Here is a 26,280-nt window from a genome sequence, read left to right as displayed (position 1 = left end):
GAGTCAAGTTGCTGTCAACCAAAAGCCAGAGTAAGGAGCGGCAGCTAGGGGATTTTTTTCTTCCCTAGAGGCAGAAAGGAGGAAAGGTTTTAGAGAGAGGTTAAAGAGAGAGAGAGAGAGAACACGTTAATCGAAACCTTTATTTCCGTCCTGCGATGCTCTAAGATGGTAAGAAGTTATCTCCTTCAATTTTTTGATGTGAAATCGCAGTAACGATTTCTTAATGTCGTAGGCTTTTCTTGGTAGAAGGGGGTGGGGGGAGGACGAAGTATGTTTATCCTTGTAATTGCATAATTGCACCTAGTTTTGTGGATAATTATCCTTTTTCATGAAAAAATTTCTAACGTGTTTCTGATGAACTTTTTTGTTTTTCGTTTTATTTATTTATTATTATTATTATTTTAAGAGGGACAACTGGTGATAAGCCACGTCCATCCCTTTTGGGGGCCGGAAAGACTCACAGAGGCATTTCAGCCTCCCTTGCCATGAGTCTGGCTTCCACACCAGCATTGAGTTTCGAACCCCAGACATTCACACATTTTTTTGTAGTTTTGAAGAAAGCTTTGAAATCTGGCCTTTTTGGTTTTTGATTGTGAAGGAAACAAAGGGAAATATTTGGTCTCTTGATATTTGACTGAGGAATGTCAAACAACTATTAATTGAAAGGGAAGGATTTCTATCTAACAATACCAAAGCAAACGTCACAAAAATGGGATATTAAATATGATTTTTCTACAGTCAAACGCTCATTCGGCTGAAATTCCTGATCATATAATGGCTGCAATAGGTGGGTTTTCTTGAATGTTAAGGCGGAGCATGTAAGGATAAATCGGCGAACCGCAGTATATGTAATTACCAATCTTGATGCCACTTGAAATTATTGACAATCCTGGATCATAGTAGTGAGCAATCAAATTTCCTTCCATATCAACGGCCAGAACTCCACCATTCTTCTCCACACTGGGTCTTAATTTGTATTTCTCCATAATTGCCATCACTTTTCTTATGAAAGGATATCTAACAGCCAAATCCCATGCCAATGAAAGCCCCTGCGTTCAAAATTGCACACGAGAAAAACCTATCAATTTTGAGCCCTTTACTAGGTAATCTTGGAAACTTAAAGGGCATAACTGCAAAGTGGTTTATAACAGTCTTAATTTACTAATTACCATTGACATTGCAATCCAGTAATGGCCTTCTCCATCATATCTTATGTTATCTGGCAAGCCTGGAAGATGATCAATAAAAGCATCCACGCTTCCCTTTTTCTCACCTTGTATGTAAAACTTTCTACACCTCCTCCTGCAAAATGCATAAATAGAAATATAGTCTAACATGTTACGCTATCACTATTAGGTTATCAGTTTACATGATGCGCTCGAACAACAATTTATAAATCAGACAAGCTCATATCGCATGCAAAAATTGTAAACTAGTTGACAACGTACATTGAAAATTGCAAACTAGTTGACAACGTACATTGGGGTTTCGCAGTAGATTACGTGACTCTGATCCGGTGAAACCACCACTCCATTAGCGAAGTACAGATCGCGCAGCAGCACTGTGGTCTGTTTGGTTGCTGAATCGTAGCTCATAAGTCTTCCGTGAGGCCGGCCCTCCAAAATGTCCCAAACATGGTCTTTCATGTTGTATTTATATGAAGCATCAGTGAAATAAATCATGCCATCCACTGCTACATCTACAGTCTCCGTCAGTAAAAATTTTACACCCTCAGCCTTGTCTGCCAGCACCTTTACCTCACCCTCACTTGTTACATTCAGCAAGCCCTGCCATACACTACATTTAATTATTCTGTATAGTATATACTATAGATAAAATGTCTAATGCCTTTTTATCCACAACATACTACGCCTTCATGAGATACAATACCATAAATACCTTAAAATGAACATGTCACATTTTTATTGTTTTAGTTTGATTTATTCAATCCGGCTACCCTACGTAAAGGAGGGTGTGTGTTGACACGTGGTCATGTTTGTTGTGTCAATTGATTTTTTTTTAATGTTAAATTATATTTGTTAAAAAAACTAATTTTGCTTTTTATTAAAAAAAAATATTCAAAGAAAGAAATGAAGCTAAACATCAAATCGAGAGTTTTATTTTGAAATTTACAAAGTTATTTTGAATTGCTAGTTTAGCTCCGGTTAAGCCATTTGTATCTTTTTCACTTGTATGAATTACAAGCGATGACACTACTCTTTTCTATACTAAAAGAGGGGAGAGTTTGGACCTTTGAGAAACATTGGGTTGAAACAGAATAACCCATCCACTAGGCCAATATCCACCATTTGTCACTTGTAATTTTTTAGAATTCTAGTTTATAAAGTGTAAATTTTGAAAGCTTCTTAAAACTAGCGTTCTCCGTTAATATATTTAGATGGGCATTGTTTGGCTTCTTAGATGATGGAGTTACAAAGTGACGTATAAAAAGATGATCCTGAGAATGAATGTTTGTATTATAAATTTGCACAGTGAAATAATGTTATACCATCATGTAAAAAAGAATAACAACTTTTGAAACATGTTGATACACAAAATTGGATCTATCTTGGATTAACTTAGATTTGACCGTAAATGATACAAATGCATAGGAACACAAGAATACGTGGTTTACCCTGAGTTAATTGGGGCTTCACGATGGTGTAGTTTCTGGTTCACCATGTAAATGTAGATTACTCTGTGAATGAGGCTTGTTGCCTTTTAGAGAATACAGGTGCTAGGGTTATGAATGAATGGCTATCTCTAAGATGAGGGTGAGAGATCCCTTTAACAGGACACGAGCTTCCCTACCCTTTAACATAGCTCATGTGGGCTAACTAGATAAGTAGTGAGGTCCACATGTGGTACAATAAAACACTTACCATATCTGTACTACCTATTAATATTTTAATAGGAGACTTTCTATCAACAAAAGAAAAAGTATGGGCATTAAAATAACTTTGAACAAAAAACTTCTTTTTTTCATCCGTCGTCGGCATATCATCAAGGGATGTGCTATCCATACAACCCTTATTAATTTTTATCATTTGATTTTTTTCAATTCGTCTGGTCCAACGGTTAAAAATTAAAAGGATGTGTGCAAAATAAAAAATGGTGTGTGGATATCACACCCCATCATCAAAACATTTTTAACTCTCTCTTCCTCCCTCTCTCTTTCACTTTTTTTTTTTTCAACTTCTCTATGTTCCATATATATTTTTCTTTTTTAGTCTTTTTTATTTACACAAACATAATGTGTAGGCTTCTTTTATTATAAATTAAGAAAATGATTTTAACACGCGATCTTTAGTCTTTTACAAACTCTTGTTTAATCTTAATTGTTGGCTTTGTTTAACTTATTCAATTTGATGACTATAAATAAAAAGAGACTTAAGAAAAGCTAAAAAAAGTGAAAAATCATTTTCCTTTTAGAAATCACATTTTTTGTTCTTAAAGTTGCATTTTTTTGTGTCATTTAGTACTACGGTCTAGTGGTATTCATTTTCACTCATAAATGAGAGATCTTAGATGTAATTCTCGTTAAAAGCTAATTCGAACCACATTATTATTAGTTCATTATGAGATTAAGCCCCTCTTCCCTATTAGCATAGATAATATTTTTTGTTCAAAAAAAAAAATTTGCATTTTTGGAGGCCATTCATTAAAGTTACTATTGAAGACTATTCATGCAAATATATTGAGTAATGTTATTCATATCATATTTTTATACCATCCTAGATGATATTTGATGTGGACAGCCACATCATTTGAAAAATTTGTAAAACCCAAGCAAATGAAGGAGAAAGACTTCTCGTATACCACAATTATCATTTAATTAACCAGTTTTTCTTAATTATTAGTTTATTAAATAATGAACTAAATTAAAAAATCTGATTAATTTAAATGATGTGACTGTTCACATCAAATGTCGCCTAACATGATATGAAAATGTGGTACAAAACTATTGTATAAATAACATTATTCTATAAATAATATTTAGATATTCACTAACTAACAATATTCTATGTACTCTTTTTTTTTTTTTTTTACCCATTGTATGAATAACATTACTCTATAAATAATATTTAGATATTCACTAACTAACAATATTCTATGTACTCTTTTTTTTTTTTTTACCCACATTATTCTATAAATAATATTTAGATATTCACTAACTAACAATATTCTATGTACTCTTTTTTTTTTTTTCTACCCAATAAAAGAATGCCACGTGTTCAAAAAAAATGATACGGTCATTATTTCACTGACTAACCTTGTCGGCATCGGCCACTAGAACTTCATCGTGATGCCCGAAAGCGAGTCCGAGTGGTCTGCCGCCCGTGTTGACCCAATTCTCCACCACAAACTCGGGATTCTCCGACTCGTTCCTCTTGATTCGCTTCATCCACCCGTCTGCACAGCCAGTGTAAATAATCCCCGATCTCTTATCGTAAGCCACGTCCTCCGGCCCCAGTAGGACTCCATACCCCACACGCTCAGCTCCTCGAAGCATGCGAGGGTTTTGAGCTGGGGCCTTCTTGATTAAGTGCCGAGTCAACTCACGAAACGGCATGGGGGCCGGGTCGAACGAGTCGAGTTGGTAGATTAGGGTTGCAGCAAAAATAGGGATGATCAAGATTAGAAACAGAGAAGTTGGAGCTGAGAGCCATGATGATTTGGAGCTGGGTTTGGGTACAGAAACCGAGTCTGCTGAGTTCATTGACTCGGGTATGGCGTTGAATTTGTGGTTTGGTTATGAATACTGAACAAACTGATCACCTGAAATTATAGATATCCAAATAGGATTTGGATCCTCTCCTGAGCTAATGGAGAGGATCCTCCTCATCAATCATTGTGGGCCGTTGGATTTTTATCCAACGGTTACAATTATTATAACTTTAAAGGAATCCCCTATTTGTAGTTTGTTTGTAGTCGTTAGATAAAAATCCAACGGTCCACGATGATTAATAAGAATGATCCTCTCTATTAACTTAGGAGAGGATCCAAATCCATCTAAATTCATCCAAATATCTAGTACACTAACTCAATAGTAGCATTAAAGAAAAAAAGAAATAGAAAACTTTAGTTTAATCCTTAAAAAAGATGAGTTTTAGACTATAATCTAAGATTAAAATCTAATTTTAGTCCCTAATATATTTAATCATCTCATTTATTAGTTATATTTTGAAGTTTTATTTATCTTTTTATTCCTATTTTAATTTATTAATTACATTTAAATTTAATTTTCATTTCATTTATCAAATTATATTTTAATGTCTACATTGAGGCAACTAATTTTTTATAATATATATTTTGATAATAATTTTGTATATTCTTTATTTAGGTACATTAATACATTTGAATATTTTGATATATCCGTCGATACAAATATATAGGCACATTAGTTCAATATAATGCATTTCGGTACGTACATTTTGGTACATATATTTGAGTATTGACTTTTAGGTACATTAATTCAGTACACTATATTTCGGTATCGGCATTTAGGTACATTAATTCAATATCATACATTTCGGTTCATTATAATATATTTCGGTTCAATCATGTAAGTACAGATATTTGGGTACAAAAAGTCAATTTTATATATTTCGGCACAATCATTTCTGTACACTTATTTATTTATATATTTTTGTATCACAATTTCTTTTAATATTTTCTCATTTATGTTCATTTATAATTAAAGAACTAAATATGTGCATATTAATAAAATTAAAATTTAAGGTGGAGAGATTAAATAAAAATACACATTAAATAACAAAAATTGAATATAAATTTGAATAAAAGTACACTTCAAGGGATTAAATTGAATATGTAATCTAGCTTCAGATTTTTTTTTAAAATTTTAATCTTTTGCAAAGACTAATGTTCAAAAACACCTTAAAGGGTTAGCCAATGACGTATATATTTGTACTTAGTTATTGATCCATTGTGTTTTTTTTTTTTTTTTGAAGAACAATCCATTGTGTATTTAGTTTGATATATAACTAATAAAAATGATATAGTGCAAGTTGGGTATTCTTCTAGTGCTTTGTGTTTCCTTTTTTAACCAATTGTATCTCAAGTTTAAATTTTAGGGCTATTAGCTGTAAGAATATATTTTGATATTTGGTTGCAAAAATGATCAGTGCTTATTATGTCATTATGTTATTATTATGTTATTGTTGTGTTGTCAATCTATTATCAGTATCTTGTCGTTACTAAAAATTAAAAAATGATCATAATGTAGACTATTATAATGAAAAGCAAAATAGTATAACTTTGAAATAAAAAATTCAAGAAAATAAAGAACTTTGCATGTATTTATAAGTAGTTTGACTACTTCCCATATTGTCTTTTGATTTCATAATGGAACATTAATTTTCTGCACGTAGTAAGTGGATTTTTTTTTTTAACTTTTAAATAAAAATAATTATAAATTAACTTGTTATTTGAAAAAGTAGAGAATAAAATATAAAAAAGGCATATGGCGCTTTATTGCAGTGGCTGAAGGCAATTACGTCTATGCACTCTGGTGTGGGTTCGATCTCCATCGATCTCTTTTCTTCCTAACAACTAACAATTTAGGTGTTATCCATCGTTATTAAAAAATTATAAAAAATTATAAAAAAATGTTAAACAATAATTAAAAAAACAAAAAAAATCAGTGGTAGAGATACCACATTTTATGCTTATAAACCACATTTCAATCATATCTCTAATAACAATAGGATCCACAATACAAGTAGTTCTGATCTCTATTAAAAGAATGGTTTAGATGTGTTCTACAAAATCTGTGCTCCCTTGTATTTTTTTTTTTTAAATAAAAGAAAGAATATGACAAGGGTTGGCCGGTCTACTTGGCATTGTAAATGAGTTGGTTAGTGTATAAACGGATCCTGTATAAACATATAGCAATAAGAGATCAAGTTTCAACGCCCAAAGCATAATCTCTAGATTGTAGTTGATTTGGTTTTAGGGTTTTATCGTTTTTGAACGATGATGTTAACAACTTAACAGTGTCAAGTTTCGAGGCAAGGTCAAACTTTTGGTATTCATGTCATATGACAATGTTGCCATTTGGCTCTTACGATGTTTTGGGTGATTTATGGAAATAAAATGATCAAGTGTTGAGATAGTAAAGGGATTCAACGGTTATGATTCAAGTGCCATAATTCAAGGTTTAGTTAGGCTGTGTTGCATATATAAAGACTATCCTTGTGCTCACTGTAATCAATCAATCTTGTTAATGTAATCAAAGGCTTTCTTGCTCTTCATTTCATCTCTCAATTAGAGCGTACATTTTACTTTTTCTTTTGTTACATTAAAGAATCGATCATTAAACCTATCATGTGTTATTTAATGCTAAGATATTAGACATATACTTGTATACTATTGGTAATAAAGATTTCTTAATCTCTAGATTAGTCGGCGAGGGTCTCAAAACCTTTTTTTGTTTGTTTAACAGTATACTCGTCCTAGAAGTAGCTCAACCATAAGTTCCAACAGCTGAAAGAGCACGGTAATTTACCAAATTTAATTTTATGGGTTTATTATATATCCCCATTTAGCCCGCCTCTTGGACCTTGCTGCATTTTATTTTATTTTATTTTTATTTTTTTTGGGGTTGCGTCCATTTTGGGCCTTTGCATTCTTAGTTCTACATTTTTTTTTTATTTATCTATGTATTTATTTATTTTTCTATCGAACTTTTAATAATTCAATTTTGATAGCTCAATAATCAAATGTCCCATTCGGCTTGTACAATGAGAAGTTTAGAAACACCGTTTTGTGATGTTATTATGTGATATAACATGGGTGACTGACGGATAATATGATTGCTATATTTTACTTTCAAGATGTATAAATATATGTTATAAATTGATTATCTTTGTTGATGTCAACGATATTCTACATTATATTAATCTAAACAATATGAAAATTCCACCATTGCTCGGTATTGGCCCATTACTCTTGCTAACTTTTTTTTTTCAAAATTATTCTCAAGATTCTTGCTGATCGGCTTGGCCCTATTGCCACTCGCATAATTTCTCCTTAGAAAACGACATTTTTGAAGGGTAGACATATTATGATTGCATTAGGCTAGTTTCAAAAAGGTTCAATTTTATGGACAAAAAAAGACTTTTGGTGGTAACGTGGCCATAAACTTCTAGATTGCTAAAGTTTTTGATACTTTAAACTGGAACTTTCTTCTCCACATCCTTCTAGCTTTGGATTTTCTTATGTTTTTGTGGATTGGGTGCATATTTTATTACAGTTAGCTCGTCTTTTAATTTTTGGTAATTGGCACACCACATGGATTTTTCTCTTGCTCTCAAAGTGTACGTCAGGGAGACCTTCTTTCTCCACTTATTTTCTATCTAGTAAAGGAAGCTCTGAGAAGAGGTTTACCTTTGCTTTTCTCCACTGGACATATCACTATTATTTCAGCTCCACGAATTATTGCCCTACAACTCATGTGATATATGCTGATGATCTTTTTATTTTTTGTCGTGGGAATGTTCGATCTCTTCATTCTCTTCAAAAGTTCTTGGATAAATATGGTAGTTCTTGGGGACAACTTGTTAATGCAAAGTCAAATAACATCAAAAGTGTTGGTTTTAGAAGATTGGAATGTCTAATATTTTTTTTCGAATAGTACTTTTTATCTCGACGCCACTTCTACCCATCGTAGAGTGTATGTCTCGAGACATCTTGGCTTTCATATGGGTGATGTTCCTTTCATTTATCTTGGGGTACTTATTTTTGTGGTAAGCCAAGGATAATTCACTTTCAAGCTTTGGTAGATAATTCTAAAGCTTGCCTTTCAGGTTCGAAAGGTAAACTTTTCTCAATGGTTGGACGACTCCAATTGGTGCAATCTGTTTATCAAAGCTTGTTTCTCCATAGCTTCTCAGTTTATCAATGGCTAACTTGCCTTTTAAAGTATCTTTTTGCTTGTACAGAAAATTTTATTTGGTTAGAGAGACGGCTTCGTGAATGTTAGTAATTGTTGATTAAAGTATGGTGTTTGGATCTAAGCATGAAGATGGGCTTGGTCTTCATGATTTGGGTTATTTGAACTTGACGACTTTGATTAGTTTTGGTTGGGACGCTTTACAATCCCTTTTTTGTTGGGTCTTTTTGCTCGTCAACATTTTCCTCTTGCACCTTACAAAAAAAAAGATATTTATTTATGGTCTTCTATGTGCATGGCATGGTTTGAAGCGTGCTTTTCCTATTCTGAATAAGAGATTGTCGGATTATTAGTGATGGGAAATCAATTTTCTTTTGGTTTGACAAATGGTTGGATAACTCGATTATAGTCCCTTTATTATTTTCGTTCATTTTACCTATAGTCTTTCCAAGGGTTATGTTATTGAAGCTTAAAGTTGGTCTTTACTAGATTATTTTGTAGATTTATTTCCTTCTGTGGTGCAACAAATTCTATATCTACCTTTGCCTTTAAATGTAGAGAATGACAAATTGATATGGGAGCCTACATTTATTGTAAAATTTTACTTGTGGCTATCATCTTATTCGATGAAAATATACTGATTGTGCTTGGGCTAAAGTTATTTGGCGACATTTTATTCCACCTCGACTGTTTATTTTGGTTTGGTGGCTTCTTCATGATAAACTTCCTACTGAAAGTGCACTACAAGTACGTGGTATTTCTTTGGCATCCATTTGTTGTTTACTTCATAATTTTGAGGAATCTACTATTTATTTTTTCTTCGATTGTCCGATATCTAAGCAGCTTTAGAGGTGGTTAGCATGTCAATTTGGCACCTTTTTGTCTTTTTTAGATTCTCTGTTGTTCTTTGTGATGCCTTTGTACGTAAACCTTTTTCCCAACAGTTGCACATTAATCTCTGGATTTTACGAGTCTTTCTACTACTTCGGTTTTTTGTAAACTTGAAATAAGTTTATTTTTTAGTGTCACCATACCTATTTTCATCGTCTTTGCATGTTTATTAGTTCTGAGATCGTTCATGGTGGAAAGTTTATTCTTGGTTATTCTCAACGTTTTGACACTCGTATCATTCCTTTTTTGGGAATCCAACCTATCCCTTGCACGGCGCCAACTATTCTTCATGTACTTTAGTCTTCTTCTTAGTTTCCTTGGATTAAACTTAATACAAATGGTTTATCTAAAGGAAATCCTGGTCCTGCTGCTTGTGGAGAAGTTTCAGGGATTGTTAAAGGATTGACCATTAGAACTCTTTCTTAACTTAAATGTGCATCTAGACATACATGTTTGTCTCACTTTTTTTTTCTTCTTAACCTTGTGATGTTGTTCAGTTTGTTTTGTAGGTTTAGACCTTTAGGATTGCTTTAGAGGGGTTAGGTTTCATGTCCCCCCTCTTTTTACTTCCATCTTTATTGTCTTCGTTTCCAGAAGGATAAGGTTTATGTCCCCCCTATTTTTAATGTGTTATGAGGGAGTTAGGTTTATGTCCCCCCTGACTAGGAATAACTTGTTTTTTTCGTTATTAATAAAATTTTCCTCCTACTGTCGAGGTTTCTCAAAAAACAAAAAAACAAAAAACTACAAAGTGATGTTTCAAGTACGCCGAAGAATTAGTCATATATGAGTCTCCAATGAAAACTTTGCATCTATTGCCCCATCAATTTATCTCTAATATTAAAATAGAGCAAACTACTATTGTAATTTCAATAAATAAAAGTATTTATTGATCTATTATCTGTACTATTATTAAGAAAACCCTCCTTGTCAACTTTTTTCCCTTTTTTTTCCTATTTTGCCCTCACTTTTGATACACACTATTGACAAAAGTAGGGCAAAATAGTAATTTTGTACCTTTTGACAAAATGACAATTATATCCCTATTTTTCCTATTTTACCCTCTTTTTTATACTTATTTTTTCAATTTTATCCTCACTTTTGATACACAATATTTACATAAGGAGGACAAAACAGTAATGATGTAATATTAAAAAAAATATACACTTATTAAGAGAAATTGTTCACACACACAAAGTACATGCTCTCTGCTAGTTTTATTTATCATGGAAAATCTTAATTTTTAAGTTATTAACCTTTTAACACACATAACTTACCATTTATATAGGGACACGTGTTGTACCACCTTATGTGATTGTCACACTGAAAAATCTCTCGTGCCCGTATAAGAGATTAGGCATCTTATTCTAGGCTTCCCACAAGATTGGCCTTCTCCTTTAGAACAAACTTTTGTATCTTCCCAGTGGAATTAGGCAAATCCCCAAACACCAAAGCTTGTGGAACCATAAAGGCAGGCATTTTCTTCTCACAAAACCTCATAATCTCTTTACAACTTTCTTCACCACCACCAAAACCATTCTTCAACTTCAAGAAAGCGCAAGGAGTCTGCCCCAAAACCTCATCATGTTTCCCCACAACAGCAGCCTCCAAAACTTGTGGATGAGTCAGCAAAACTGCCTCCACCTCAAGTGTGCTTATAGCCTGCTCACCAGAAATTATAATGTCTCTTGCCCTATCTTTCATCTGAATGTACCCACCTGAATGCCTAACTGCCAGGTCACCAGTCCTATACCATCCACCACTGAAAATTTCATGGTTAGGGTTTGAGTGTTTCAGATATCCCAACATCAAAGTGTTGCCTCTAAACATGATTTCCCCCATTGTTTTTCCATCGTATGGCACACTCTCCATACTGTTTGGATCCTTCACATCAACCCCTTCCATCATTAGATTGTACTGGGATTCCAACTGGGGTTTGCATGGTGTGACAATTGCCGGTCCAAGAGCCTCGGTCATGCCATATCCATGGCTCACATTAAACCCTAATTCTGTAACCTTGATCAGAATCTCGGGTGCTGGCAATGCACCAGCAACAATAATCTCCACACTTGATTTTATAACCCTAGTTTGATAATTTTCCGAGGCATCTGCTAAGATGTTTAATATAGAGGGTGCACCACATAAGTGTGTTACTTTGTGAAGATCAATTGCTTCAAAAATGGCTTTGGCTGAGACACTTCTGAGACATATATTGGTGCCACCAAGAGCAGCAATGGCCCAAGGGAAGCACCAGCCATTGCATCGAAACATTTCGACGGTCCATAGAAAAACCGGCATTTTTCTCATGTCACTTTGAAAAATTGCTCCCAGTGAATTCAGGTACACCGCTCTGTGGCTGTACACAACTCCCTTGGGATTACCTGTTGACCCAGAAGTGTAACTCACTGAAATTGGATCACATTCATTATTGGGTCTGAGAATCTGAAAACCGGGTTCTGCTGATTCCTGTAGGTCGTTGTAATTAAGGGCATCTGGTGGAAGCTCAAGATCAGTAGGAGAAGAGGATGATAATTGGCCACACGTTGGGATTTGAATGAGGAGAGGTAGCTTAAAGTTGGAGTTTGTTTGGGACAAAATGTCAAGTGCTTGGAGGACAACTTTAAGGTACTGATGATCTACAATAATGGCTTTGGCTTCCAGTTGTTGTAATATCAATGCTAATGCGGGTGCGTCCAGCTTAATGTTGAGTGCACAAAGAACTGCTCCTGCCATTGGAACGCTGAAATGTAGCTCATAGAGTGCTGGAATGTTTGGTGCAAAAGCTGCAACCTGGTCAGGGAAGAAGTTCAAACATTTTAATTGGTTAGAATTACTGTTACATTATATATACCACACAAAGTAAAGTGGTGTGCTTCCTGCCAAAGAAACCATGTGTTACCTATAAGATAGTGGGCAAATGCATGTCATAAGTAGTGTTCTGAAAATCGGTCTAGGTGGCCGCCTAGGTGCTAGGCAGTGAAGTGCCGTCCGAATTTAGTCTAAATTGCCAAGGAAAGTTAGACAACTTATTAGGTGGTTTTTGGACGGATCTAGGCGGGATTAGGCTGAGCTAGGCAGAGCTGGGCGGAGTTGGGCAGGGCTAGGCGAAGATAACTGGCTTATATGGAGAACGAAATCTGGCAAAAGAAGTAGCAAAGGGCTCGCGAAGAAGATGAAGTTTGAAACTTACCCAATGTTGTTTAGGTTTAAATAAAACTTTTTGACTTTTCAATTGTTTAGCTTTTTTACCTCTCTAAACGGACCCACCATCTTCTTGTTTTGCTACCGTTTTGCCTCCATTCGTTTTTATTTTTTTATTTTTTATTTAATTTTTTTCCTCTTACCCCACATCTTCCTTTTTGCAGATTTTGACTATTATTCTTTAATTTTTTTTTTAACTATTTATTTGAAGTAATGCTATTCATACCATATTTTTATATCGCATTTCTATACCATCTTAGGTAACATGTGATATGGACAGCCACATCATTTGAAAAATTTGCAAAATCCAATGAAAGGAAGGAGAAAGACTCCTTGTATACCACAATCATCATTTAATTAACTAGTTTTTTTTAATTATTAGTTTATTAAATAATGAACTAAATTTAAAAATCTGATTAATTCAAATGATGTGGTTGTCTACATCAAATGTCACCTAAGATGGTATGAAAATGTGGTACAAAAATATAATATGAATATCATTACTCATTTATTTGTGCCCACATATTTAAGGCCCACCATATTTTATAGTTCTTCTTTTTATTTTTCAGTTTAAGGCTCCACCATATTTTGCATGGACTAAAGTATTTACTTTAACCTCACACATAAGAATGAACCAAAACCCTCACCTTACATATACTCTTCTTTTGAAAAAGATAACCTATTATTTAATTCTTATTTGTATATCATATAGTAAATTAAATCAACGTATAATAAATATAGTAAATTTAATCAATTTATAATATATATAATAAATTTACTCAAATCCGCCTAAGCCATCTAAGCACCTGCTTAGACCCCCCTATGCGCTTAGGCACTACGCCCCAGCTAGCCACCTGAGTAGCGCCTAACGTCTTTTAGAACCTTGGTCATAAGTGAGATGGGCCTTTTATGGCAAGAATTTTTATGGCACACTCGCGAAGTAATGATAAGCAAACCAATTATTTAAATCAAATTATGTAAATCATATAAAGTGGTTGTTGATGATTGAATTATTACTTAATGTTAATTCATGTGCTTCTTTTCTAATTGTGACACATCATATGATTTGCAAATTTTGTCTAAAAAATTAGTTTACGAAGCATTACTCCACTAAGTACCGTGAAGTACTTTTATGGCATGCAATGTGCCACGAAAAGCTAATTTTGATGTAGTGTTTGACATAATATATTCCACTTCAAATTAATTAACAAGGAAAGAAAGAAAAAACCTTAATCAATGACTTGATCTTGAATCATCTTATATATTTAAGTGGCTGATTACTGGTTCCCAACTGTTAAAAGATTAGTGGGAGGAGATTTGATCTTGAATCATCTTATATATTTAAAGGAAAACTAATAAGAAATAGTTTAAAATTTTTGAGTTTTAATGATAAAAATAAAATAAAGGGTAAAATAAATAGTACCAAGATTGACTTTTTAGTGTAAAAATATGATTTTTCGTTAATGTGAACTATATTGTAAACTTTTCGTTAAAACTCTCTATATTTAAATGGCTGATTACTGTTTCCCAACTGTTAAAGATTAGTGGGAGGAGATTTATCTTTCTCCAGTTGGGTTTATTATGTTTGATCAAAAGAAGTTTCGATTATAATGAAAATTTATTGTTCGGAAAAGCTTTTCAGTTTTCTTCTCTCCCCTGGGTGAGAGTGCTTGCTCCGAAGTGAGATCCGCCTCTGTGCGCGTGGTTTGCAGGTTTGTGCTTTGATGCGAGATCGTTGTTCTCTTTGGGTTCTAGTTCTTGAATATTATTTACTCTGATGGTTGGTGGGTTGTTGTGCGTCTGGTTGGTAGTCTTGAATTTGTGTGGGTAGGGCTCAGGGTGAAGGTAAGGGGAAGTTGCTTCTTTAGTCAGATCGCTTTTCTTTTTTAGGGTTTTTGTGGATTGATGGTCTAGATCTGATTGGGGGCGATAGGTTTTTTCACTTAGGTTGGGGGTTAGGGTATTAAGTGGCTGGTAGGAGCGCCTGGTGGTTGGGGATTTATGGGGAAAATCCAAAGGGGCGACATGATCTTATTTATGACATCGATTGGCCCTCCTTAGCTTTGCAGATAGGTGTTCTTTCCCAACAAGTTTTGCCCACCAAACTCAGGTATGGTCGAATGGATGCATTTATGAGGATATTAATTATGCTTTATCTAACTGGCCGAATTGAGGCAAGGATACAGAAGGTAAACAGGGTGGTCTACATGTGCTTTCTGAGATTCTGTACAGGGATTCAAGGGTATTCTGCGACTCAGGCTGGGCAAGTTCGGAATCTGGATTACAACTTGATGGCGAATAGTGGGGTGGAGGAGTTTGTGGTCCAGTTAAATCAGACTTTGGATTTATCGTCTATAGAGCAGGGAGTCAAATTGGTTGGGAAAGTCCTGACGCAAAAACCATTGAATAAATGGGGAGTCAGGAATATTCTTAGATCGGCTTGGAAAGATTTGGGTGAGGTTGAAATAAATTGGGTGAGGGAGAATGTCTTTATTATATCAGTCAAAGATGAAAACGTGGCTTTAAAAATTCTTGAGCAGGTACCCTGGGCAGTGATGAAAAAGGTGTTCTCTGTCATGAAATGGCCTCCGGAGCTTGCTTTAGAGGAACTTGAGTTGGAAGCTGTACCATTTTGGGTTCAGATTCATGGAATTCCTCTGGGTTTAGCTTCACCAGATAATATTCAACGATTAACCAAAGAGGCTGGGAAGTTTTTAGCCATGGAGGATCCCGGCCAAGCTCGTGGATTTTTGCGGGTTCAAATCTTAGTAGATACGGAGAAGCCGTTATTCAGAGGTTCTTGGATTCGGAGGGACTCAAATCGGGATACTTGGGTTGAATTTCGATATGAACGGCTCCAAGACTTTTGCTATCGGTGTGGACGGATAGGGCATATTAACACAGAATGCAACATTGAGGTGTCTGGTAAAGGGGCGGTGGCGTATGGTGAGTGGATTAAGGCGCCTCCATTCAGGGATGTGGTTGCACCTAAGAGAGCGGTGTGCTTGGGAAGGGGTGAACGCCGACAAGCTGGAGCGGTGCGCGGCTCTGGCCTCGTTTCTGCTCAGAACCAAGGAAGGAAACGGGTCTCGATATCGCAGGGACATGAGCTTACTCAGACAATTGACTCAGGGGATGCCTCTACGACTCAAGGACAAGGTCAAAAGAAGTGGCGTAGAATAATGCGTGTTGCTGGAGAGAATCTCTCTTCCAGTTTTATTATGGGAATAACCAAACCATTGGGTGGATGGCAGTCGGGCTATCTTCAGGATGCCAATGAGGAAATGTCTGCCCAGGCTGCTGCTTCAATGTGGGGTATTAAAAGAGGGGTAGACTCGCAGGGTATGGTGTTGTCTCAAGCTCCACAGAAGAAATTCAGGGGCCCTGGTACGGAGGAGAACTGCCAAGGTAGGTTGGCTGAGTTATGGAGGAGTTTGAGCTTTAAGGAATGATGTCTAATGGTGGAATGGGCGATCTTTACTGAGGGTGCAAACCAAGATGACCCAAGTGAGACTCATGAGAGGTGGGAGCTATTGGATGAGGGATCGGATGTTGCTAAAGGAATGATGGTGGCAAGGAAGGCGGGCAAGATAGCTTGGGGTGGTGGCGGCTGGCCTTCAACAGCCGCAGGCCAGCCATGAGTTATATTTTCTGGACCTGTCGTGGGCTAGGGTTGGACACGACAGTTGGGGCTTTTCATGGGCTTATTCGCAACAAGAGACCCTCTATGATTTTTTTTATCTGAGACTAAGATGAAAGATCATAGAATTCATGGGGTGAGGAGGTGGTTGGGCTATATACATGGCTTTGATGCTTCGCCAACTGGAAAATCTAGAGGTTTGAGTTTGTAGTGGGAGGACAATATGGAGGTTAACATTATTTTTTTGTACATACATATTATTGATGCTGTTATGAGAGCTAAAGGACAGACTCAATGGAGCCGTATTACTGGTGTGTACGGAACTTCGTACAGAACTGAGAAAAATCTGTTTTGGGGCTGGATGATTAATCACTTTACCCCTATGGATATACCTTGGATTTGTGGCGGGGATTTTAACGAGTACATTTGGGATCATGAGAAGTCTGGAGGAGTTGAGGTGTTGTATAACAGGCCCAGGTTCTTAGAAGAGTTTATGTCTTCTTCTCAGTTGTTGGACTTGGGTTTCCATGGGCCGGCCTTTACTTGGAGAGGTTTGAGAAGAGGGGAGTGGGTGGAGGAGCGCTTAGATAGGGTCTTTGCCAACGAGATGTGGCAGACCTTTGGCCGAATTCTCATGTTTTGCATGGAACGGTTTTAGCCTCTGATCACTGCCCAATCATAGTTAATTCTAATCTTGATGAGTCGAAAGGTAGGAAAATGTTCAGGTTTGAGGCTTACTGGGCTAAGGAGGAAGAGTGTAAGGATTTGGTGCGAAATTGCTGGGAGTGCCGGCATCAGGGCAATTCTGTGAATAAGTGGGTGAGAACTTTAAACGACTGCCGTTCTCATTTAAGTCGGTGGAATCGTACTAAATTTAAGGGGCGGGGTTGCCAAATTCAAGATCTTCTATCCCAGTTAGATGTGTTATAGCGAGATTGGGGTCCAAACTATGAAGTAATAAAGGAGAAGTCTTGGTTGCTTGATGAGTTAAGGATACAAGAGGAGAGCTTTTGGTGTTAGCGCTCTAAGGTTAAATGCTTGAGAGAGGGGGATGCCAACACTCAGTTTTTTCATTCTTCCACCCTTCAGAGGCGTAGGAGGAACAAGATTGTGAAGCTTATGACTGAGAATGGGAATTGGGTGGAGCGTCCTGATCAGGTTCGTCAATTGGTGGAACATCACTTTAATTCTGTCTTTAGCTCAGCCGGGGATCAAAATTGGGGATCGCTTTTGGACTGTATCAATTCTATGGTCTTTAACGATATGAATGAGGCGTTAGCTGCGCCGATTACGGATGATGAAATTAAGGAGGTAGCTCTGAAAATGGGGGGTTTGAAGGCTCCTGGCCCTGATGGATTCCAGGGGATTTTTTATCAGACTTACTGGGAGATTGTGAGGGAGGATATTTCTGCTCTGGTTAGAGCTTTGCTTCAGGACTCTACTAGTACAGGTTCTCTAAATCAGACTCATATTGTTCTGATTCCAAAGGTTCCAAGCCCGGAACATGTAACGCAATTCAGGCCCATCAGCCTATGCAACTACTCGTACAAAATTCTTTCCAAGATTCTCGCCAACCGTTTGAAATTATTATGGCCAACAATTATTTCTCCTTCTCAGAATGCTTTTGTGGCGGGTAGACAAATTCAGGATAGTATTGGCATTGCCCATGAGATGTTTCATTTTCTGAAGGGGAGGAAAACAATGAATAGATTTGAGATGGCTATTAAACTTGATATGCAGAAAGCTTATGACAGGGTTGAATGGGATTTTTTGGATGCAGTTATGGAAAAAATGGGGTTCTGTAGTCGGTGGAGATCGCTAATTCGCGGCTGTATTTCGTCTGTGAAGTTTGCTGTTCTTCTTAATGGGCAAGCTGGGTCGTCTTTTGCTCCCTCACGGGGTCTCCGTCAGGGGGATCCTCTTTCTCCTTACTTATTTATTTTGGTAGGGAAGGTCCTATCCAGACTGATTCAGGGTGCGGTGGACCAGGGTAGGTTGGAGGGTGTAAAGATAGGCAGTTCGGGACCGGTTAACTCTCATCTCTTCTTTGCTGATGATACTCTTTTGTTTTTGCGAGCAAATGAGAAAAACTGCGAAATTTGAGAAATCTGCTTACTAGATTCTGTGTGGCTTCAGGGCAGAAGGTGAATTTAATGAAATCTAGTGTTTTCTTTGGGGCAAATGTTTCGAATGCAATTGCTGCTCAGTTGGGGAATACTCTTGGTATGGCTGTGGTTAACAATCCGGGGACCTATTTGGGGGTTCCTGCTATATGGGGTCGATCGAAAAAGCGTGGCCTGGCTTATGTAAAGGGGAGAATAATGGAAAAGATGCAAGGGTGGAAGCAAAGTACATTATCCCAAGCTGGTAAAGAGGTATTAATTAAGGCTGTTGTCCAAGCTATTCCGGCGTACCCCATGAGTATTTTCAAATTCCCCGTCGTTGTTTGTCATGAGCTGGATGCTTTGGTGGCCGGATTCTGGTGGGGTTGCAAGGAGGGAAGCCACAAGATTCATTGGGTTTCAAAGGAGGTTTTGGGTCTTCCTAAAGACATGTGCGGATTAGGTTTTAGAAACTTTCAGGAATTTAATGATGCTCTGCTTGCAAAACAGTGTTAGCGGTTAATCACTGAACCGGATTCGTTATGGGCTCAGGTTATTAATGCTCGGTATTTTCCCCATTGCTCGATTTGGGACACTAAGAAAGGAGGCCATGCGTCTTGGGCTTGGAGCAGTCTCATCTGTGGCAGGGATTTGCTCAGGGAGGGTTCCCATTGGCAGATTTTGGGGGGTCAAGAGGTGTGGATTTGGCTGGATAGGTGGTTGCCGTCCTTGCCCCTTGGACACCCTTTGCCGCTTGGCCCAGTTGCGGTTACTCCAAGCTTGCGGGTTAGTACGCTTATTTGTCTGGATTCGGGGCGATGGAACCTTAGCTTCTTGCAGCCTTTCATCTCGGTGGAGGATCTGCAGGCTATTGAGGATACGTCTCTTGGGGATTAAGTCACAAGGATAGGCTTGTCTGGGATTTTAGCAAGAATGGCTGCTACTCGGTCAAGTCGGGTTACGGGTGGCTGCAAAGTAGATCGATTGAATTGAGGGATACTCAGCTGTCTACTGCTCGCGGTGTACCCAAGGCATTATGGAAAGTTATTTGGAAGCTGGAGGTGCCTCCTAAGTTGCGGCATTTTTTGTGGCTTACTGTGCACAATTGCTTTCCTACGTGGGTTGCCCTCTTCCGCCGAAGGTCATTTCCGTCCACTGCCTGTCACATCCCGGCCCGGGGCGGATCACTTCTCAGGCCCGCTCCACCACCGTAGCACGATATTGTCCGCTTTGGGCTTACCATTCCCTCACGGTTTTGTTTTTGGGAACTCACGAGCAACTTCCCAGTGGGTCACCCATCATAGGATTGCTCTAGCCCCCTTCTCGCTTAACTTCAGAGTTCCTACGGAACCTGAAGCCAGTGAGCTCCCAAAAGGCCTCGTGCTAGGTAGGGATGAGAATATACATATAAGGATCACACCCCTGAGTGATGTGGGATGTCACAATCCACCCACCCCCCCTTAGGGGCCCGACGTCCTCGTCTGCACACCACGATCAGGGTTAAGCTCTGATACCAAATTGTCACATCCCGGCCCGGGGCGGATCACTTCCTGGGCCCGCTCCACCACCGTAGCACGATATTGCCCGCTTTGGGCTTACCATTCCCTCACGGTTTTATTTTTGGGAACTCACGAGCAACTTCCTAGTGGGTCACCCATCATGGGATTGTTCTAGCCCCTTTCTCGCTTAACTTCGGAGTTCCTACGGAACCCGAAGCCAGTAAGCTCCCAAAAGACCTCGTGCTAGGTAGGGATGGGAATATACATATAAGGATCATACCCCTGGGTGATGTGGGATGTCACACTGCCTGTCCTATTTGCTGCTGCCACGTTGAAACCATTGAGCACCTTTTCCTTTCTTGCTCTTAGGTTGAGCCTATTTGGTTTGGATGGGCTTTGAGTTATAAAGTTAATCAGTTTACTCTCCCTGCTTGGGTGGACTGGCTTCAGGCTGTTTTCTCTCCGGCTTTTTGTAACTCTGCTGATGCCAAGTGAAGGCAATCTTACATTGTTTTTACTTGTTGGTGTATTTGGAAGGCTCGTTGTGATTTTGTGTTCAATAGGGTACCCATTAATCCTTCCAAAGTCCTGGTTGCTGTCTCTTCTGCTATGAGTTCTTTTTTAGGTGCGAATGAGGTAATGGGGTTTTGTAGATTGGGCGGGAGTGGGCGGGCTGCCCAGGTTTCGCGGTGGTATGTTCCGGTCTCTCCTTTTATGAAGATTAATGTGGACACTAGCTGGTCCAAGGCCTCTAAGTTGGGTTTTGTTGGGGTGATTATGCGGGACAAGGACAAGAAGTTTGTGGCTGCCACGAGGTATTCTATCAAAGCTCATTTAGCTGCTGCTGCGGAGGCTACAGCGTTGTTGCGTGGATGTGAGTTGGGAGCTGCTTTGGGTGTCAGTTCTGTCATCATGGAATCGAACTCTCTTGAAGCTATAAATTGTCTGTCTTGTTCTCTGTCTATGGGCAGTTGGGAGTCCTTCCCTGTGTTGGCTCTGGTCAAGCAGTTGGGGGGGGGGGAATTTCTAAACTGCCGCTGGTCTTGGGTGCCCATATCAGCTAATGATGTGGCGCATGAGATTGCGTCGGTTGGTTTTCCGGATATGAGTAATGTTGTTTGGGTCGATCGGCCCCCATCTTCGTTGGTCTTTGTTTTGAATAATGATGGTCTGCCTTGTCCTCATTAAGTTGGTTGTGGTGGTGTTGGGGGTGACACTTCCACTTGGTGGAGGGGTCTTTGTGGCCTAACCCTTTTCACTACTTGTATGTTCTCTTGGTGTTTGCCTTTCTGTAGGCTTATAATATTGATTTTCGTTGGCGTTCAAAGAAAAGAAGTTTCAATTATGTACGTCACATCAGTTATGTCACTGGCACATATGTAGCTTTAGCAACATGCAAATTTTTAAGGAAGGCAGATTTTCTGTCCTTTCACTTCTTGTGTCTTCCTGTTTTGTGTAGTCACGGTTAAGCCACGTCAACATTTTATAGTGATTTTTTCTTATAGAGATAATAAGACAAAAATCAATAGTAATATAAAATGTTGACGTAACTTAACCATGATCGCACAAATAGAAGAGGATTGGAGTGTATGGGAAGTGGACGAGCAGAGAAGCCAGGTCCTTGAGAAATCTGCAATGCATGCAGGACCAGATTTGGACACTTATAGCATCTTTAAAGAAGATGTTAAATTTTAAACATCAAAATGATAGTTGATAGCTTATGTGGCAATTCGACCCGATATGTTAAATAATAATATTATTTAATAAACTTTTTATCTTTTAGTGAAATCCAATGATTAAGGCAAGCAATTAAATATTTAAAAAACATAACAATATTTATTATATATTATATTAATCTATTAAAATATCATTTAACAAATTTAACATTTACTTTCAAATTTGACAGCAAAAGGCTTTGTCTTCAAATGACTTAGCTCCACCTAAGAAGGCTTGGTTGGAGAGAGTTTACTGTAATTTTTTTACTGTTGTATATCTACATGGTAATTTTGACATCTCTTTATAAATGCTCTTAAAAGAAATCTGCATACGTAAGCTTTTTGGGTATTAGTCGGTTTGGTCAAAGACTCAAAGTGTTTGTGTTTCCATTGAACTCTTATTCTCACTAAAGTTAAGCAAAGGGTTAAAGGTCTTTATCTATAATATATCTTTGTCGGCCTAGGTCTGGAAGTTGAAAATACACACTTACAAACGGACAAATTAATATACAAATGGGAATAAAATTAGTAATACACAACAAACATCTACGCATGCATGAGTCGATTTCAAGGACATAAAAAACTTAGAGCATAATTAAACCCGCATATATCAGTACATGAGGATCATACACATAATTCTCTACATGTAACGACTTATGAGTCATATGTACTTGGGACATACTTGAACCGAATATTCAATCTAAAATCAATTAACAATGAGTGAAATGTCATAGCTAAATTAGAATTCAATATAAAATTGAAGAAATGAAAGAAATATGATGAACCGTGAGCTTTTCTGTTTGTCATGTTTCTTCTTGATCAAATACAGTCTTATTCTATTAAACTCTCTCTAGAATCTTATGATTGTTTTGAATCTATACAGTTTTATTTATTATTTATTTATTTTAATATAGCTTGAGTAAGCTAGCTTTTGTACTCACTAAGTCTCCCACTTAGAGTTTAACAAACTATAACCACTTGATTAACATGCTAGGATGGCTTTACAACTCTCATTCAGATGGACTTGGATCCTATCCTGAGTTAATGGAGAGGATCCTCCTCATCAATCATTCTGGGCCGTTAGATTTTTATCCAACGGCTACAAACAGAGGATCTCTTTAAAGTTATAATGATTGTAGCCGTTGGATAAAAATCCAACGGCCCAGGATGATTGATGAGGAGGATCCTCTCCATTAGCTCAGGAGAGGATCCAAATCTCATTCAGATGATGACATCTGGCAATAGATAGAAAGAGACTCGATATTTTTAAGTACTTAATACAAGACTTTTATTTCAAATTTGGTAGATACCCTTAACAAGCACAATCTATACACACACACACAACCTTTAATAAGAGAGATCCCTACTTTTCTAAAAAAAATGAAAACACTCTCTTAATCATTGGATTGATTTTAATGAAATTATGTGGTTAGATTAAATCACAAACCATATAATTTCATTAAAGTCAAATTCAACAATTAAAATGATGTCTCTCTACCTCTTGTTAAATGATTCCTCTCTCTCTCTCTCTCTCTCTCTCTCTATATATATATATATATCACCGTGCATGTTACTCTGGCGGTTCCATGATCATGGTTAGTCATGGACTTTGTCCATTTGACCCACCATTCACGCACTCTCTCTCTCTCTCTCTCTCTCTCTCTCTCTCTCTCTCTCTATATATATATATATATACACACACATATACATATATATCACCGTGCATCTCTCTCTATATATATATATACACACACTTATACATATATATCACCGTGCATGTTACTCTGGCGGTTCCAGATCATGGTGAGTCATGGACTTTGTCCATTTGACCCACCATTCACGCCAAGATGCATGAACAAGTTGCAACTGTTGACTTGGTAATTTTGCACCATTGACTTACAAATTTCATTAACTATTTTGGGTCTTATAATATTGGGTCCATAATATTTAAATACTAAATAAAACAATAAAATTTTGACTTTACTACAGTCGGAGTCGTTGGTGACTAGTTAGTCCTGAGCTAGATCGATCTCCATCGCCATGGCTAATGGTGATCAAAGTTCCATGGAACTCAAATTAAAATGTAATGTGATCTTAATTGTTAGCAGACCTTCAGCTACAAGTTTGTGTTGAAAAGTATTACTGGTTGTGCAGACGCTACTTTTAACAAAAAAAATTGATTTTTTTTACTGAATGATAAGTGAGATACTCACACAAAGATATGTATGTAACATTCAAAATTTCTACTTTAATACTAAACCATATACTAATTAATATGACAATTCTTGAAACTAAACATACGGTGAAATCCATATATACTCATGTTCATAAAAGATTAGTATATAGCTTACTTACAATATCATGGCGACATATGCCTAAGTGAACGAAAGCTGAGGCGACCTTGCGACATCTTTCAAGCGTCTGCTTCCATGAAAATCTCACTCCACCGTAAACGATCGAAATCTTATCGCCGTGGACAACAGCAGCTCGCTCTAAGAAGCTTATAGGTGACAAGGGTATGTAGTTTGCCGAGCACTGAACAAGACTAGCCTTATTCATGACTGCTGGTCTCTAGCTGGCTTGGCTAGCTAATTAAGTGCAAAAGTACAATATATATAAGACTCTTGCACACATAATGTCGGAGAACTGACTCCATGCGCACATGGTTCCCCTTCATCTCCCTGTGTTTGACTCGGAAAATAAACAAACAACTAAATAGAGCATGAGATGTCACTTAGTACTACAGTCTAGTAATTGTAAAATTATCAGAAAGACGGGCCATACGACCAATTTCTAACAACACCGATATTGTCCTCAACTTGGTAATTACCACCTGCACAATCCGTCAGATGTGGGGTTTTATCACAAAAGATCTCGGTGTTAATTAGAGTGGAGTTATGATATTTAAACTATTACTTATCTTTAAGTGTGGACGATTTGGGATTCAACAATAATATTCCTCTTATTTTACAAGTGAGAAACCTTAGATTTGATTCTCACCAAAGCCGAATTTGAACCACATTATTGCTAACTCATTTTAAGACTAAGCCTACCCTCTTCTCTTAATGCAAACAGTATCGTTTGTTCAAAAAATAGAGCATTGAGATTAATCTAGATAAGGACGAGAGCATAATGCAGTCATACGCAGTTGATAGAGCATGAGATTAATCTAGATAAGGACGAAAGCATAATGCAGTCATACGCAGTTGATGATAACTCTCTAAACAGTCTTTGCTCTTCTAAAATAAGTATTAACTCTCTCTTTGTATTTGCAATCACAGGGTAATTACTTGATCCCTTGTACAGCTGCTATAGTTGGAAAAATTACATGATCCCATGTAATTACTACAAACACCACCACACGGTATGGATAATCAACTGCGTGATATATATAATCAGCCTACGTTTATCGTACGAGTAGAAAACAAGTTTAAAGTGCGGATAAACCTAAACCACATAACGTGGGTTCTATTCTAATCTTGAGACTCCCTGTAGTTTGAATTTTATCAATTGTTTAGTTTATTTTGAGGAAAACTAATGAAAATGGTTTGAAAACTTTGAGTTTTAACGATAAGGACAAAATAAAGGACAAATTAAATAGTATCATAATTGATTTTTTAGTGTAAAAATATGGTTTTTCGTTAAAGTAATTACTACAAACACCACCACACGATATGGATAATCAACCGCGTGGTATATATAATCAGCCTACGTTTATCGTACGAGTAGAAAACAAGTTTAAAGTGCGGATAAACCTAAACCACATAACGTGGGTTTTATTCTCATCTTGAGACTCCCTGCAGTTTGAATTTTATCAATTGTTCAGTTTATTTTAAGGAAAACAAATGAAAATGGTTTGAAAACTTTGAGTTTTAACGATAACGACAAAATAAAGGATAAAGTAAATAGTACCAGGATTGACTTTTTAGTGTAAAAATATGGTTTTTCGTTAAAGTAAACAGTACCTGGAGCTTTTCATGAAAATTCCCTTTATTTTAATCTAATTTCCATATCATATTTTACTGAAAACTACAAATTTTCAAATTAAACCCTTTAACTAGCATGCGTAAGCAATTTTTAAAAATATTATTTGGAAACAACTGCTCAGTTGTTAGACTAGTTTTAATTAATTTGAAATTATCTCCGTAATTGTAGCATGTATTATAAGAATATATGATAATTTTTATTAGTATAAGATTCCTACTAAATAGGGATTAATATAACCCATATATATTGAAATATTTTTTAAACATCAATGCAAGAAGTCATAATTCTACCTGATATCATTTGTCTAGGTTTTCATTCTCGTTGATCCGGG

At 37.0% G+C, this 26,280-nt stretch overlaps 2 protein-coding genes across 2 annotated transcripts; both read right to left on the bottom strand.

The window, feature by feature from the left end:
• Window positions 1-604: 604 nt before the first annotated feature.
• LOC103936535 (protein STRICTOSIDINE SYNTHASE-LIKE 5) lies at window positions 605-4,774 on the bottom strand. Its single transcript, XM_009346385.3, has 4 exons — window positions 4,274-4,774; window positions 1,480-1,787; window positions 1,170-1,302; window positions 605-1,049 (listed from the first exon to the last, which is right to left on the bottom strand). The coding sequence occupies exons 1-4, from the start codon at window positions 4,718-4,720 to the stop codon at window positions 768-770; spliced, it is 1,170 nt and encodes a 389-aa protein (XP_009344660.1). The 5' UTR covers window positions 4,721-4,774; the 3' UTR covers window positions 605-767.
• A 6,158-nt stretch (window positions 4,775-10,932) lies between these two features.
• On the bottom strand, window positions 10,933-24,568 carry LOC103936534 (butanoate--CoA ligase AAE1). Its single transcript, XM_009346384.3, has 2 exons — window positions 24,318-24,568; window positions 10,933-12,595 (listed from the first exon to the last, which is right to left on the bottom strand). The coding sequence occupies exons 1-2, from the start codon at window positions 24,519-24,521 to the stop codon at window positions 11,168-11,170; spliced, it is 1,632 nt and encodes a 543-aa protein (XP_009344659.1). The 5' UTR covers window positions 24,522-24,568; the 3' UTR covers window positions 10,933-11,167.
• Window positions 24,569-26,280: the final 1,712 nt, after the last annotated feature.

This window comes from the organism of the source record quoted next, unplaced genomic scaffold, assembly GCF_019419815.1.
Source record: "Pyrus x bretschneideri cultivar Hongxiangsu unplaced genomic scaffold, Pyrus_bretschneideri_v1 Contig8, whole genome shotgun sequence".
Taxonomy (NCBI): Eukaryota; Viridiplantae; Streptophyta; class Magnoliopsida; order Rosales; family Rosaceae; genus Pyrus; species Pyrus x bretschneideri.
This window is presented reverse-complemented; position numbering and strand designations above follow the sequence as displayed.

Excerpts from the sequence above, each read along its gene's own strand:
- LOC103936534 (XM_009346384.3), bottom strand. The coding sequence starts at position 24,521 with ATGAATAAGGCTAGTCTTGTTCAGTGCTCGGCAAACTACATACCCTTG. Across the intron at positions 12,596-24,317 it reads GCATATGTCGCCATGATATT|GTTGCAGCTTTTGCACCAAA; the intron begins GTAAGTAAGCTA and ends TTCCCTGACCAG.
- LOC103936535 (XM_009346385.3), bottom strand. The coding sequence starts at position 4,720 with ATGAACTCAGCAGACTCGGTTTCTGTACCCAAACCCAGCTCCAAATCA. Across the intron at positions 1,788-4,273 it reads TAGTGGCCGATGCCGACAAG|GGCTTGCTGAATGTAACAAG; the intron begins GTTAGTCAGTGA and ends AGTGTATGGCAG. Across the intron at positions 1,303-1,479 it reads ATCTACTGCGAAACCCCAAT|GAGGAGGTGTAGAAAGTTTT; the intron begins GTACGTTGTCAA and ends TGCATTTTGCAG.